At 40.2% G+C, this 15,630-nt stretch overlaps 1 protein-coding gene across 1 annotated transcript in view; it reads right to left on the reverse strand.

Annotated features, from left to right (window-relative positions):
• Positions 1–15,630, reverse strand: part of pigg (phosphatidylinositol glycan anchor biosynthesis class G (EMM blood group)) — a 64,676-nt gene that overhangs the window by 33,263 nt on the left and 15,783 nt on the right. The window contains exons 7-8 of the mRNA XM_080745837.1: positions 15,120–15,337; positions 13,156–13,440 (exon numbers count right to left, since the gene is read on the reverse strand). Coding sequence (XP_080601963.1) covers positions 13,156–13,440; positions 15,120–15,337 — 503 coding nt within the window. The remainder of the gene's footprint in view (positions 1–13,155; positions 13,441–15,119; positions 15,338–15,630) is intronic.

The raw sequence follows: 15,630 nt of genomic DNA on the forward strand, positions 1-15,630 counted from the left end.
AAATAAATATAATATTACATTTATATTAATTTGTACATTATGTTATGTTATTAAATGTAAATTGTATAATGTTTATTTATTTGTTTGTTTGGACTTTTAATTGTAATTTGTTTGACAAACCAAGTCTTAAAATGAATAAGTGACCTGGTTCAAGGATATGTGTACTTTCTATTCCTCCTCAAGGGTCTAGATTTAGCACTTTTCTGTGAAATTGATACACTTGCTAAGTTAACGGTCCAAGGTCTTTTTTTATGTTTCCGCTGTGAGAGCACTTTCTCATAGTTCCCAGAAGGGAAATGAGAAGTAACCTTTAAGGATAAATTAAATCAGGAAGAGACACCGTGATAAAGAGGGCTGATCTTGTGGGTATTTTAAAGAGATCACCACCTGAGTGATCATTAAGTAAGACTCTCTTTCCACAACAGTATGTTTGTCTTTAAGGAATATTGCCTGCCAACTCCTGTTATACCCTGCAATGTCTGAAATGTCAACTACAATTCAATAGGACGAGCCAATCCATGCCTTTAAAGCCCCATGGAGACAATTTCACTTTAAACTGAAAGGTATAGGTGATGGGTCACCAAGGGCGGGCGGGAACTGCCATCTGATTGGCAGATGACTTGAAAGGTGGGATAAGTGACAAAGGCTGGAAAGGATAATATCCTTCCCCATGGCACAAGCAATGGGGCAACTGGTCTTATCACTATATTAGGTGCCACATGGATTTTGTGTCCTACAACTGTGACTGGAATTTTGCTTTCAGGGCCCTGTAGCTATAGAAAAAGTGGCTCAAGCAGATAGGATATGCAGTCTGTGCATTTTATTTTAATAAATGTCTTATTAATTATCACTTAGAACTAGGGCTCCAAACCGGTTCGAGGAGCAGCAATGAAAACATAATCAATGTAATTATTAATTATTATAAGTCGGAACATTTCTCGTAAATGCATTTACATGCCTTAATTTTATTATTTTCCCATTGAGATAATCATTGAATGACAAGATTCCAGAGGACATTCTTTTCATGTTTGAATAAACAATATAGACTGTAGAGCAGCCAATCTGTCTCTGTAGACTAGATTTGGCTTTCTGTATCAGGGATCAACCTTATAAATGCAAAACGCACCTTACAGTTGCCAGTGTAGGCCAGTTAAAATATTGCCTTAAAAAAAGAATTCTAGTTGTACTGGTGTTTTGTCAATGACTTTTGTCACATTCATACTTTTGGTCGGGTAAATAATCGCAACAACAAAGTGTTACGTGAGCTCGATGTCTCATACTTGATTCAAAGGCAAGACAGAGCCATCTGCTCTGAGTCCGGAGTTCCATGGAGCACAACTTGCAGTGACATAGCACTGCGTTTCTTTGTGTTAAAATCCACCAACAAAAGACCAAACACCAAGCAAAAACAAGTTTGGAAGAAAATAAAAGTCACCGGAACAGGAAGTGCTACGTTTCAGCCACAATAGCAAGATGCTGGAGTTGGCTTGAATATAATGCACCTACGAATGAGGTCTGTTGTCAGATCTGCAGATCAATGCCGACAAATGCGGTCAAGAGAGTTAAGTATAGAACATTTGAGGTATAATACTATAGGATAATGTCACAGCAGTGTAGGAGAAGGACTTGTCATGCTTAAATTACACGTAATCGTATGACCGTGTGACTCACTGAATCGAGCCCATTTAAAAGCTGCTAACAGCTCGTCGCTACAGCTATGTGATACATTGTGAGCTTGTAGATGTAGATTGGCTATATTTAAGTATAAATCCAGCTTTAATTAATTCTGATGTGCAGCCTTCATTTCATGAGTTGTGCTTTTTCAGCCTCCAGTACAAAGGGCTGCACTATAACTGTACAGGAAGTAGGGCTTGGCAATGAACCGAAAATCTATCGAAACCGACATTTGGAACATCGTGCCGACTTAATCTTGCTTGTGTCGGTTAATTTGGTTAATGATCTCCCCAATGCATGTGTTCAGGAAATGTTCCCAACATGACGCGGTGTCGAGAGTTATCCATCTATAAATGCAGTGTGTGGGTGTGTTTCTCCTCAAATATCAAGAACTCTCTGACCTACCGACTTCAAACTTGGCCTGAACCAAGTACAGTAGGAGTGCACTGCCAAGAGGGAAGTTGGTCTGATCAGCAGCTGTCTAAAAAAACGACAAATGAAAACACTCTGTGTTTGTCCCTTTTACGCCCATTAATGGAGATCACTCCTGTGATGTCATAGTCTTGACATCATAGACTGGCCTCCAAGTACTGCACACTGACAGCGGAAACAATGGGTATAGAGCTCGACGGTGAGTTTCTGGAAGCAAAAATCCCATTTCTCTTCTCTCCATAGAGGATTTTATTATTAACTATATATAATGTTGTAACAACTATTATGCTATATTATGCTCCTATAGAAGACATTCGTATGTACTGTACAGTATGCAACCGATCTAGTTATAAGAAAAACATGTTTAATTTGTGATGTCAAGGAGAAATCCTTCACTATCTACAATCCTAATGTGTAGCAGCAACGTCTCTGATTGGTGGAGCTCGTGTTACAATTTTTATGAACATAATCAAATGTTTTATGGTCATGATTTATCACAGGCTTAAAACTCATCATAATGATTTTCTGAAACATCTATGGAGAAATGAATGGCATTTCTACCTCTGGAACCTACGCCAGTGAAAAACATGGCGGTGACTATTGCGTACAGACTGTGAATGTTTACAGTACAGACCTTATCAGAGTACTATGAGGGCATTGTAAAATAATATATTTTAATCATATTCAAAGTAAAAGTATAATCAACGTGCTTGGTGGGGAATGGGGGTAGCCCATAATAACTGATTAACCACAACATGAATGTCTATTATGTGTACAGTATGTATGCTTTAATAATAATGCAGGACTAAGAGAATGCCTACTGTATCCTGTGTGTGCTATAATCCAAATGCAGCCTATACCTAACCATTAAATCTCTATCTCCTGTCTCCTGACAATGACAGGCAAGCATAAGGTATATTAATAAAAACAATCCTTATAGCAGGTATTTCACCCTCCTGCCAATCAGAATGACAATGGACAATTGCTTTACAGTATAGTTTATAGTAGCTAGTTCTAGTAGTTATATAGGTACTTATTACACATGATATGGAATAGGTAGCAGATGTTGTGTAGTATAAAGGTTCTCCACTACAGGGTTTGGCCTCCTTGAAAATACAAGTTGTATGTGAAGGGAGAGAAGGACAGAAGGACAGAAGCACTGTATTTGCCAAACACAGTGTTATTTGGAGTACATGTCAACTGTCAGATAGTTTCAGGCTTTAAGAAATAATGTGAGAATATCTTCCAACTTAGAATTACGTCTTTAAATAAACTAGGGCAAGGACTGCTGCGAATGCATGGACCTCAGTTATTCAATGCCCGTTGTAGCCTTTGTCAGAGTAATTAGTACAGTCCCATTATCATACTACTTGGAGGCCAGTCGATGCACATCATGCATTGGGAACGCCATGCCCCTTCAGTTATGCAATACCCGTTGTACCCATTGTCCGAGTACTTCATGCTATCATAGTAAGTACTTGGAGGACAGTCCATGATGTCAGGATTATTGCGACTGTAGGTCACAGTTTAGTATGTGAACCGTCACAGCTTGACCGTATCTCAACGCCTGACACTGTGGTTCCACTGACACATCACTGTGACATCACAGGTGACATCACAGTGATGTCAGATACTAAGAGCAAGGATCTCCATATATGGGCATAAAAGGCTGGCACATCACTGTGACATCACAGTGATGTCAGATACTCAGAGCAGGGATCTCCATATATGGGCATAAAAGGAATCTCCATATATGGGCATAAAAGTGATTGTATGTATGATGTCAGACGACAGAATCCATATATGGACAAGACAGACGGCACGACCTCGCCTTAGGCGTCTTACTGGTAATGTCATGTCTCCATACTGTATATGGGCATGAAACTAAGACACACACACACACACACACACACACACACACACACACACACACACACACACACACACACACACACACACACACACACACACACACACACACACACACACACACACACACACACACACACACACACACACACACACACACACACACAGAGTTCTGGAAAAGCAATGATCCGACCAACAACCCAATTGGCACTCCAGTCCCTTGGGACCTCTGTGATAAACAGGCCAAATTTGAAGTCAATTGGTCGAGATATGCAGGCCAGGGTAAACAGTCACACAGGCATACCCAGACAGATTTTGTGCGTTTATAGATAATTAGTACTGCATGTATCAGTTCATTTTGTCCGTTAAAAGGGTCAAGTCTTGAATGTTATTTGCAGATTCAAAAGTAGCCTAATGGCCCTGAGCCAGTGGTTACAATGGTGGGGCCAGTGATCTTAAAAGTCACAATTTCCCTTAAAGTCAATCCCTGTACATTTGATTCTGGATTATCAAATGTTCTGTTGTTTGCTTGCAATGTCTGGTTGTTGTATGCTGTTTGTGAGACATCTAAATGAGATGTAAATATTATCTACAGTAAGTACTGTACACATACCGGTAAATGTGAAAAATTATTTATTCTCGTTAAAGGTGTTTGCACTCATAATACATTATGCTGAATTTGCATGCGAGCCAAGGTCACTTTGCTGTATTCTAAGGAGGGTTATATAATGTAGGGATATGTAGGCTACTGTATAAAGAGCTTAATCATCCCGAGTTAGATTGCATCTCCTAGAGCACTGTGTGTGTGTGTGTGTGTGTGTGTGTGTGTGTGTGTGTGTGTGTGTGTGTGTGTGTGTGTGTGTGTGTGTGTGTGTGTGTGTGTGTGCGCGCGCTCACACAGAGTGCACAAGTAATGCAGAGCATGAGTAATGTGACACCTAGCACTACTAAGCAGAATTGAAGTCGTTTGATATTGGTACTTCTCCTAATTTTATGATGATGTCTGTTAATGCAGTACCAAGGGTTTTATTTTGAGGGATTATGTTTTTAAATACAGCAAGCAGAGTTGGTTTAAAACCAACCCTGCTTGCTGTAATGCAATCCTTTCATTTAAACTTTAAATGAAAGCATTAGGCAGACTTTTTTTATTGGCTCCCCCTATTACCCCAGCCTCTCTCTCCCCAAATACACACATTTTGGTACTTGATTCATGCCCCATGGTTTTTATTATTTATAATTCATTATCCAGGGGTTGACACTAAGGTCTCAGAAGCACTTGCCCGTCGGGCAAGTACAGGTCATGTTCTACTTGCCCAAAGGTCATGCCCGCTTGCCCGAAAAGTAAATTGTCCATTATAAAATGATAGGTAAGATTTTAATTACCGCTCAGTTTAACACTTATTACTTTACTTTCTGGGCTGTGCAGTAACAAATGTCATACCTCAATAACTCCAAATCCAAATACCTACATAGCTATGATTGAATATGTCTATGGTTTCACACTTGTTACATTCCACAGACCAGAAGTGTTTAGACAGATATCTGGTGTTGTGTTTATAAACGGTTGTGTCCCCTCTCAAATTAGCACTTGCCCGGTCGGGCAACCTGAAAGCAAACTTCACCTGCCCGAAGGTTTTATTTACCTGCCGGGGGCAGGTGGGCAAGCCTTAGTGTCAATGCCTGATTATCATTAATTTAGTTAGGAATATTTGTATTTGTTATTTGGAAGTTTATACAGAAAATGGATGCTAATGAATGAATTACAGTAATACGATGGAACTGGAAGGCAGGAGTATGGGTAACCCAAAACCCCAAGGCACACCTGGTCTCACGGCAAACCAGTGTGTCTCGGCACAGTTTGGGAACCACAGGTGTAGGTAAGCATTTTTCACAGAGTTCAGAAAAAAAAAACTCCTCAAAGTAAATTTAAACAATAGCTCAGCTCAGCTAGTCTATTTTGCAGTAAATATATTTTTCTTTTCCAGGAGAATGCAGGCACAAGCTGCAGAAAGTCAGGTGGGGCTGCAGTGTGTGAGGTCTTATAATAGTTTAGTGATTATAACTAGGGATGCGGTATCGGTACTCGTGGTATCGGTACTCGCCCCGATACCGGCCTATTTTGCGGTATCGGTACTCGTCCGATACTGCTCACAAAGCGCCCGAGTACCCTGTGTGTTCCGCCACTTCGCCTTTCTCTCTCTATATAAAGTATCAAAAGTAAAAATACAAAATGTTTGAGCATAGCAGATCTAGAAGATCATGCACAGTACAGGAATTTCCATGGGCTAAACCTGAAAAAAAAAAGTGAAATGTGTGGCAGTTGTGCCATGTTCTGGGAAAGCAATGCAATTTAATGTGTTATACAGCCAGAAAGTGAGGAACATCTGATAAAAAAAAGAAAAAAAAAAGAAAACGCAATTTAAAGACATTTTGTATTATTAATTGTACTCGTATCGGTACTCGGTATCGGCGAGTACTCAAAATGAAGTACTCGTACTTGTACTCGGTCAGCAAAAAAGTGGTATCGGGACATCCCTAATTATAACACTGGAGGTTATGCTTTAGTTTTATTACACACACACACACACACACACACACACACACACACACACACACACACACAGTATATATATATATATATATATATATATATATATATATATATATATATATATATACTAGTAAGACGCCTCAGGGCGACATGCGACCTCGCCATCTGGCCAGTGATTGCGACCGTAAGGTCGCAGTTTAGTTGCGACCGTAAGGTCGCAGTTTAGTATGAAAACCTCCACCGGCCGTCCGTCGGTCACACGTGCGGTCGACGTGTGATGAGGTCACGATGAGTCATCTATGCCCAAATATAGATTTCTAGGTCAGATGGCCCATAGAGTTTGTGATGTCAAACCTAGCAACCCAATATAAACAAACCTGATGTCAGACCTGAAGTATCCTTTTATACCCATATATGGAGATACAGAGATCTCCATATATGGGCATATTAGAAAGCCCATATATGGGCATATACGGATGACATCAGGGATATCCATATATGGGCATAAAAGGGACAAGGGCTTACAGTTAAGAGATCTCCATATATGGGCATATCAGAAAGCCCATATATGTTCATATACTGATGACATCAGGAATATCCATATATGGGCATAAAAGGGACAAGGACTTACAGTTAAGAGATCTCCATATATGGGCATAAAGGGACAAGGACTGTTACAGTAGATATAGAGATGTCCATATATGGGCATAAATGAACAAGGACTGACAAACACTGAGATCTCCATATAACCTATGGGAATATAAGGGACGAGGACTGTCAGCTTGTAGACCTATTTTCTAAATATTGTTGTACATTAAAAACTTGAAATGGGTCGTTCTGCATAGTACTTGGGATTTGTTGATGTAAATGTTCACATAGAGTGTAATAATTGGTAAAACAAACTTTTGGCCTATTTGTGGAGATAAGCGACCAACGGTCGCTTATCTCCCGATTAGGGAGTCTTACTGGTGTATATCGGATCAGTTACCCAATATGGAGACCCCTGGTACCCATAAATGGAGATCCAAGTACTGTATACAGTACATCCCTCTTATGCCCATACATGGAGATCCCTGTCTGAACCAGCCACACATAAATGGGCTGTCTTCCTCCATATATGGGCATTCCCATATGAAGTCCTGTTAGATATGGGCTTAATATTGATGACATCAGGGATCTCCATATATTGGCATAAAGGGGATTCTGTTAGAGTGGTTCCCATGACATCACAACATACAATATCTTTTATGCCCATACATGGAGATCCCTATCTGAACCAGCAACACAGATATGGGCCATGTCTTGGCCATCTGGCCAGTGATATATATATATCGATGACATCAGGGATCTTCATTATGGGCATAAAAGGGATTCTGGGGAATACCCATATATGGACTTTTACATAGGTGATGTCACCTGTGATATCACCTGTGATGTCACAGTGATGTGTCAAGGGAACCACAGTGGCATGTATCTCTTCAGAGATACATGGATACTTGCACAAGATGGGCCGGACATCACAGTGACATCAGAGCATGATGTCAGAGCGACAAACCCATAGAACGTAAAAATGTGTACACGTCTACACGTCCAGACAGACACGGACAAGCTGTGACGTTTCTCATAGTAAACTTGCGACCTACGGTCGCAATAATGAATTAATTAAGGGCAGGAAGACTGGAGAGTGAGAGAGACACGTAGGGCCCTATTTAAAATGCAGGGTGCAAATTGTGTCAGGGGTGTGTCCAAGTTAGACAGCACATTTTAAGGTCATAAAGCCTAGTACATGGCATGTGGCCCAGATCAGAATGTATTTGTTTGCCTCAATGTGGAGGCCCTTGGAAATGTCTTCTAACATGTTGAACATGACAGTTATTGTGCTGAATTCTGATAGATTGTGATAGAAAAGAGTGGACTAGTAACGTAGGTGATGCTGTTAAAAATTCACATCTTCCTCCTGGAGCCTGGTATCTCCTCATGTCCAAGAGACAAATGACCATGTGTCACCTTCACATATCTCTCAGTTGTTTCTAAAGCATAGTGGATGGCTGTGCACTCTGTGCATCGGGAGACCGGATTTAATGGTTACCTTTTATCTATCGAGCTTTGCGCAGTCTAAATAGTAAGTAAGAAATGTCTGTGGCATCACCTCAGAGCTGCTCTTAACGTGCTGAAGCGCAGAGCGCAAAATCTGTTGCATTAAATATCGGTGCACCATGATAGTGACAAACCACACCTAATTTTAAGACCAACACACCCATGGGACGTATAGGCAGTATTAGGCACGCACAGATCACTTGGTATTTAGACAATGGATACCAGGTGTAAAAACGGCGCCAGTCAGAAGATAGCAATGACAATCACGCTGCCCGTTAGCGCCACTTTGCACCGGGCAGAAGATAGGGCCCAGGGTCTTACTCTTAGGTGAGGTCTTATAACTTAGCTATGACGTGTTCTGTTCTGTTCTGTTCTGCTTTGAACACAGAGGTGGTAGTATCCGAGTGCACACATTAATGCAAGTGCACATTTAAAACAAGGAAGCAGCTGTCCCTGCCAATGTTAAAACAAAGCCTATGTCCTTGGAACGAGCACACACATTATCTTGATCAATCGGATTCCTTATTAGTATTCCTTTTATTGCATTTTATCATTATTACTTTATTTTTTACACTTCTTGTTAATAATATTTCCAGACACTATTGTTGTTATTGTTGTGTTGTATTGTGACAGTTTTGCAGACCTTGCACCACTAGCATTTTTCTGCTTTACACAAAATAAAACATCTGTATGACAAATCCATAATGAACACATACTGTATTGTATGCAATGTGGTTGAGTTCTGGCCTGATACATTTTTGGTTATTTGATGAAATGATCTGCATCTAGAAGGTTTATTGTTGTAGAAACTAATGTCATGCAGGAGCAAGATCATGATACAGATAGCCAGATAGAGGAGACAGACAGGCAGAGAGAGGGAGAGAGGCAGACCAACAGGTGAAAATGAGATAAGTAGGCTATTACTTCAGGAGATGCTTGACAACACCAGATGCAGATACCAGCGTCATTGTGGTGTTGCTTGCTAGTCCTCTGTCAGGCACAAGTGAGATTGTCACAAGGAAGAGGCTGGGTAGCAAATGTGTCCCCCATGTCAAATTAACTCCTACGCCCCTGCTAAAATGTCATTAATGGTTTCAACAACCTAAAGTCTACTGAACCAGAATGTCAATAGAATTCAATTATGAAAGAAAAACAAAACAAAACAATAACACTCTAGATTAAAAGTTCGTATTAAATTATACTTAGTTGCCAAACCCTATCAACATTGTTTTAGTTGTAAAAATATGCCTGTATAAATTAGCCTTTATACACTGGAAAAGTGTTACTGTGCTGTTTACATCAATCATCAAAGACACATTATCCCCGTTTGTAATTAAACAGACTTCATCAGATGCAACCACAAAACACTTAACAGCGATTTCTTAATGTCGATATTATTCAAAAGGGTAGTTAGGAATAGAGAATACATTTTCCTACTGTAGGCTAATACTCGTCACAATTCTTCCTTACTAACTCCACCATGGACCACCACCATGGACCACTCAATTAACACATCTGGTGCCAACCCCGAGTTTCCCGAGTTTGAATAGGTACCACCCCTGTGTTTGTTTTTGTTTTTTTCAAAAATGTTTTTTGGACCTCCAGAAATGTATTAGGCATGATCGCGATCGCGAAATTGCATGTTTAATCCCCATACCAACCCATTCTTTCAAACATGGCAGCCATGTTTGTTTACATCTGAAGAAAACATAACGGCTGATAAATCATGAATGCCTGAACGGATTTCCAAGCGGATTTTTTTGTTTGAAAGCTGTGAACAGTGTGCACACACGTGGTGCATCATCTAGGCATGGGCGTGCACGATCCGTGCACTATAAATTACATGGAAGTCTATGGAGACCATGGCATCGCAGGACATTGAAGAGAAAAGTGTTAAAGGGACTACACCATGAATTTCACATTTTTCATTTGTTTCTATTTTTTTGTTCTTCCCAGTCTCTCTCTCAAACAATTCATTAACTCTAAGCCATGCCTTTCGTTTCAGTGATTTTCTGAATGGGCGCGTCTGAACGTTACTCTTTTGAAATCGGCCCCATTCTATGTCACGGGGGGCTAATTTCCATAGTACCGCCCCTCCACTTCAGTTTCCTGGCCACTGAAGAGAAGGGGGTGGTACTTTTTTTTTTTTGAACTTTGTTTTTATTTCAGTTTTGGCAACTTGTACAAATATAATAAACATATTTTCACAACTGTTTTTTTTGTTTTTTTTTTCTTATACATTTTTCAGCTGTATACCACTTGTAGAAAAAAAAAAGGAAATAGAGATTATTTGGCAAAAAAGCAAACGAACAAACAAACAAACCAAAAGCACATTCGAAAAACGCACATTAGGAATAGATGATACAGTAGAACAGTGTATTCTATGTGAATTCTATGTGAATATGGCAGAGGAGAGAGAGTCTAAGTGGGAAGGTATTGAGAGAGCTGGGGCAGAATGAGAAATCAAAACATTTATATTTGAGGGAACAGAAGAAGTTTGATCCATCAAAATTGGTGTAGCTGGAGTCCATCTTTTAAAGAACAAGTCCGATTGAAGTCTTAGGGCGTAAGTAATTTGTTCCACTTGATAAATTTCACGTACCTTAGCCACCCACATGTTGTATGTTGGAGGGTCCGGTTTCAACCACTTAATTGTAATACATTTTATGGCCGCTGTGAGTAGTATATGGAGTAAATATATTTTGGCTCTGCCCTCTATTCCCTCAGGTACCATTCCCAACAACATTACCATGGGATCTACATCAAAAGCTTGACCAAAGACTTCCTTCAGTGCCTCAGAGATCTCCTTCCAAAATAGTCTTAACTTGGGACAGGTCCAGAATATATGAGTGTGGTTACCAATATGTGCCCCGCAGTCCCTCCAGCACCTATTAGAATGAGTCGGTCCCATTTTAGCCATAATCACCGGCGTCCTAAAAAATCTAGTTATCACTTTCCATTTAAATTCCCTCCAAGTATTCGAATTAGTTACCAAGTGTGCTTCACTGCATATCTCTTCCCATTGATCTGATGGTATGTCTATACCCAATTCGGCTTCCCATTTTTCCTTTATATATATGGAATTGTTAGGAGACAGATCTAGAAAAAGTTGATAAAAGTCTCTAATTACCCTCCTCTCCTCATCAAATTCGAATATTAACAGAAGTTCTTCTATTGGGGTGGGTTTCATGGCATTCTTCCAATCTTTATGATTTGTTAAAAAGTGTCTTAGCTGCAGGTATCTATAGAAATCCGTCTTAGGGAGGTCAAATTCAATTTTCAGTTGTTCAAATGATTTAAGGCCATCCCTCCCACATAGTTGGTGTATACTTGTGAGACCATGTGCTGTCCAATTTCTAAAACCTGCATCTAATTGATTGGGTATAAACTCCTTTATATATCCAATATGTGTTAATGAAATGATCTGTCCAGATACTCCAAAGGACGATCTTATTTTCTTCCAGATTTTAAGGGTGACTCTAGTCCATTCACTCATTTGTTCGGGGTGGTACTTTTGGGGTGGATTCTATTGAGAATATGGGGTGGGCGGGGTAAGTGGTGCTAAAATTAGAACGATACAGGGAAGATTAGCATGGTGCCATGCTAAAATTCGAATGATACAGAGAAGATTAGTATGGTGCCATTGTATCGTTCCAATTTTAGCCCAAAGACAATGTCAATACCAGAGTGGTTGTTTAGGCTAAAACCTGTATAAAACCGTATTATGGACCAATATTTATATAAAATATATATTTTTAAAAGCATGGTGTGGCCCCTTTAATGATGTCCATCAAAGTATCAAGTCAAATTGGATTCAATTGCCAGTTCTTCTTTCATACTGCTATTTGTTTGAGTGATTTTCTTTGGACTCACTACAGTCTTCAAAAAGCTTGTGAAAACTTGAAGAATTTAGAGGGCTTTTTCGAAGAACTTCCCCAGCATCTCAACATTTAACAAACCACTGTAACATTATGAAAGTGGGGAAAAGGGTCATTGGCATTCAGCAGACCACACTCACTAATGTCTATGTATGAAAAGTCCAACACAAAGGTGAGAGCCGCATAGATAGCCCTGGTCACCCCTTGTGGGTAAAGTCTGACCCAATGCTTTCAGGTTACAAATACAGGCTGAATATCTGACCTATTCCACATGCTGTAAACTCATCCGCGTGGCACATACTGTACCTGTAAAAGGTGCAACCCTACATCCCATGTTTCTCCATACTCATTACTCTTGTGCATTTAAATGCTTTATTTAAGTTGTGTTGATATGTTGATCTAATGTGTGTGTCTAATACACTATGTTTTCTGTAGCTATTAGTTTCTGTAGTAACATGTTTTACATTTGGAGTTAATAAAGACTGCTTGAATAGCTTACTCACATTTTCTCTTATACAAAGTAACATTTTTAAAACCAAATGTCTTTTCTGATACTCATTTGCCAGGCTGTGTTATGCCATGTCTATTCATAAGGATATATCTATGAGGTACATTATCTGTTCAAATAGGTCCCAATGTGGGGGCAAAGCTTACCTTGCCCGGAATCTTCCATCCCTGGGGAAGCCGTCTTGTTGCCATAGAGACCAGGATACAGAACATTGCCGATGAGAAGGCAACGGCGGTAAAGACTAGACCCCAGGAGAGGCTACAGAAGTAGCAGGAGCTCCCGGCAGATGTGCATACCAGGACGTGCACTGAGGCAAGGAGCAGGCATAGAAGGTAGAAAGGCAGGGAGAGCAGTGCCGAGAGGACTGGGAGGTCCACTTCTGCCGCTCCACTCAGGGCCTCGGGCATAGCCAGGAGTAGGACCATGAGGAGCTGACATTCAAAGAGGAAGAGAGAGAGAAAGACAGTGGAAAAGTTCATAATAGTTCACTTATTCAAGTCCTTAACTCCTTGATTAACATTTGGTTCACTGCAGTGCAACTGATGACAGTTTAAAAGTTACAATCCAGGACTTATTTTAATGAACAACATGCTATTTTATCAATTTGTATGGTAAGAGTATGTTAGTACAAGACAACTAGCACATATGCAGCAGTTGGAGATGCATTTGTCACAGTTAGTTTGAGATTCAGTTAGATTGAGAACAGGAGCGCTCGTTTTTGGGCACAAGATGGAGCAGGCGGCGCCTCCTTCGGGGAACTAGAAATAATTTGACTGAGGTTAGGGTTAGGATAAGGGTTAGGTTTAGGCATAGTTTTACTGAGGTTAGGATTAGGGTTAGGTTTAGGCATAGTTTTACTGAGGTTAGGGTTAGGTTTAGGCATAGTTTTCCTGACGTTAGGGTTAGATTTAGGCATAGTAGCATTCACCAGGTTAGCATTCACCAGCCTGGGACTAATGCATGGGCTTCTTCCACATCCAGGTGAACAAAAACAAGCGCTCCTTTCCCAATCTAACTGGTTTCTCAAACTAACTGTAACATATACACTACTGCCACTCAAATATTTCAACCCTGGTGTGAGGTTAGGTAGGTCACCTACTGGTTGACAATGTCAATAGTTATTGGCAGCTTGAAAATGCAATTGCAAAATGTGTTTAACAAGGCTGTCCTGTTGACTCGGATTGATTAGGGGCAATCAAGCAGTTGGCTGTGTCTATCTCAAAATTACTTTGAAGCAATACAAGATTGAATTAAACAAACGGAGCTAATGTTCCTCTTAAATGGTACCCCTATACACCATTGTTTGAGTGGAACATAAACAACAGCTTTGTTTTTTAGCAAGGTTCCAAAATGTTAAAATGATATAAATCATATCAGGCTGATTAACACATACAGTACAACAAATAGCAAATCTACATCACATTGCGACGAGTTGTGAGCAGGTAAATGGGACACTTTCAGCAAAGACATTTGGTGTAGTGGGTAGAAAAGGAGGGGGCCAAGTATAGACCCCTGGGGGACCCCAGTCAATACAGTATATATAGTTACGGTAGGTTAGTAAGTGGTTAAGCTGTTTCAAAAGCATTACACTCAGGGTTCCCACACATTTTTATCAATTAATTTCCAAAACTATTCCAAAACTTTTCCAGAATATTTAACCCAATTTCCAGGACAATATAACAATAATTCAGCTCAATAACAGGTCGCTTACTTGTATGCGCAATGCTCAAAGACAGGCAGTGTATGTCAGAGGTTCTCAACCTTTTCAGGCCGTGACCCCCGAAATAATCATGTTTTAACTGGCGAGCACTAAGAGTTGAGGAATTTTGTATAACACTGTTCTATTGTGAAAATAGCAGATCTACATGCTCACAATGCCTCGCGTTGAGGCACAATTTCTGCCTCTAATATTTGACAATTTGGCCAATGTTGAATTTGTCATTTCAGAGGTATTAACAAAATCAATAACCAAAGACAATGCATAGCTATTTTTCCAGGACCTTCCAGGACCCTTGATCAATTCCAAAACTTTTCCAGGACTGGAAAAATATTTTTCTAATTTCAAAATATTTCCAGGAATTTCATGACCGTGGGAACCCTGTACACTCACCTGGAAAACGAAGACCATGCCGGTGATCATGGAGTACATGTCGTATTTGCCCAACTGCTTGCTGAGGGCAGCACTCATGGCGGCCAGGGCCTCGATGTACTGCTTCAGAACCTTTTTGCCCATGTTGGTCAGCACCTCAGAGGTGTTTCCCTCTAGGTAAAGTTTCATCCAACTCCCATGAGATTTCTCTGCCACACGGAACTGCTCAAAACCTGCCTCTGTGGATGGAGCAGATAGAAGATGGATTGGTATTGGCGCTGGTATTTGATGGTCTTCATTTTGTATGGAATAGTCACCAAGTTTCATGACAATCCACACTCTCATTCTTGATTTTGACTCTGACCGTGACCCTTAACTTTGAGATCCAATAGTTAATCATCTCTTCTGGGCAGTGACAGTCTATTGATCATTCCCACCATCAGTTCTCAAGTCAACAGACAATCAAGCAAGAATGGCAACAGAATGGTCTGAAAATATAACCCCTGTCGGTCAAACTACATTGGTGGAGATA

The sequence above is a fragment of the Nannobrachium achirus genome, assembly GCF_963921795.1.
Source record: "Nannobrachium achirus genome assembly, chromosome: 17".
Taxonomy (NCBI): domain Eukaryota; kingdom Metazoa; phylum Chordata; class Actinopteri; order Myctophiformes; family Myctophidae; genus Nannobrachium; species Nannobrachium achirus.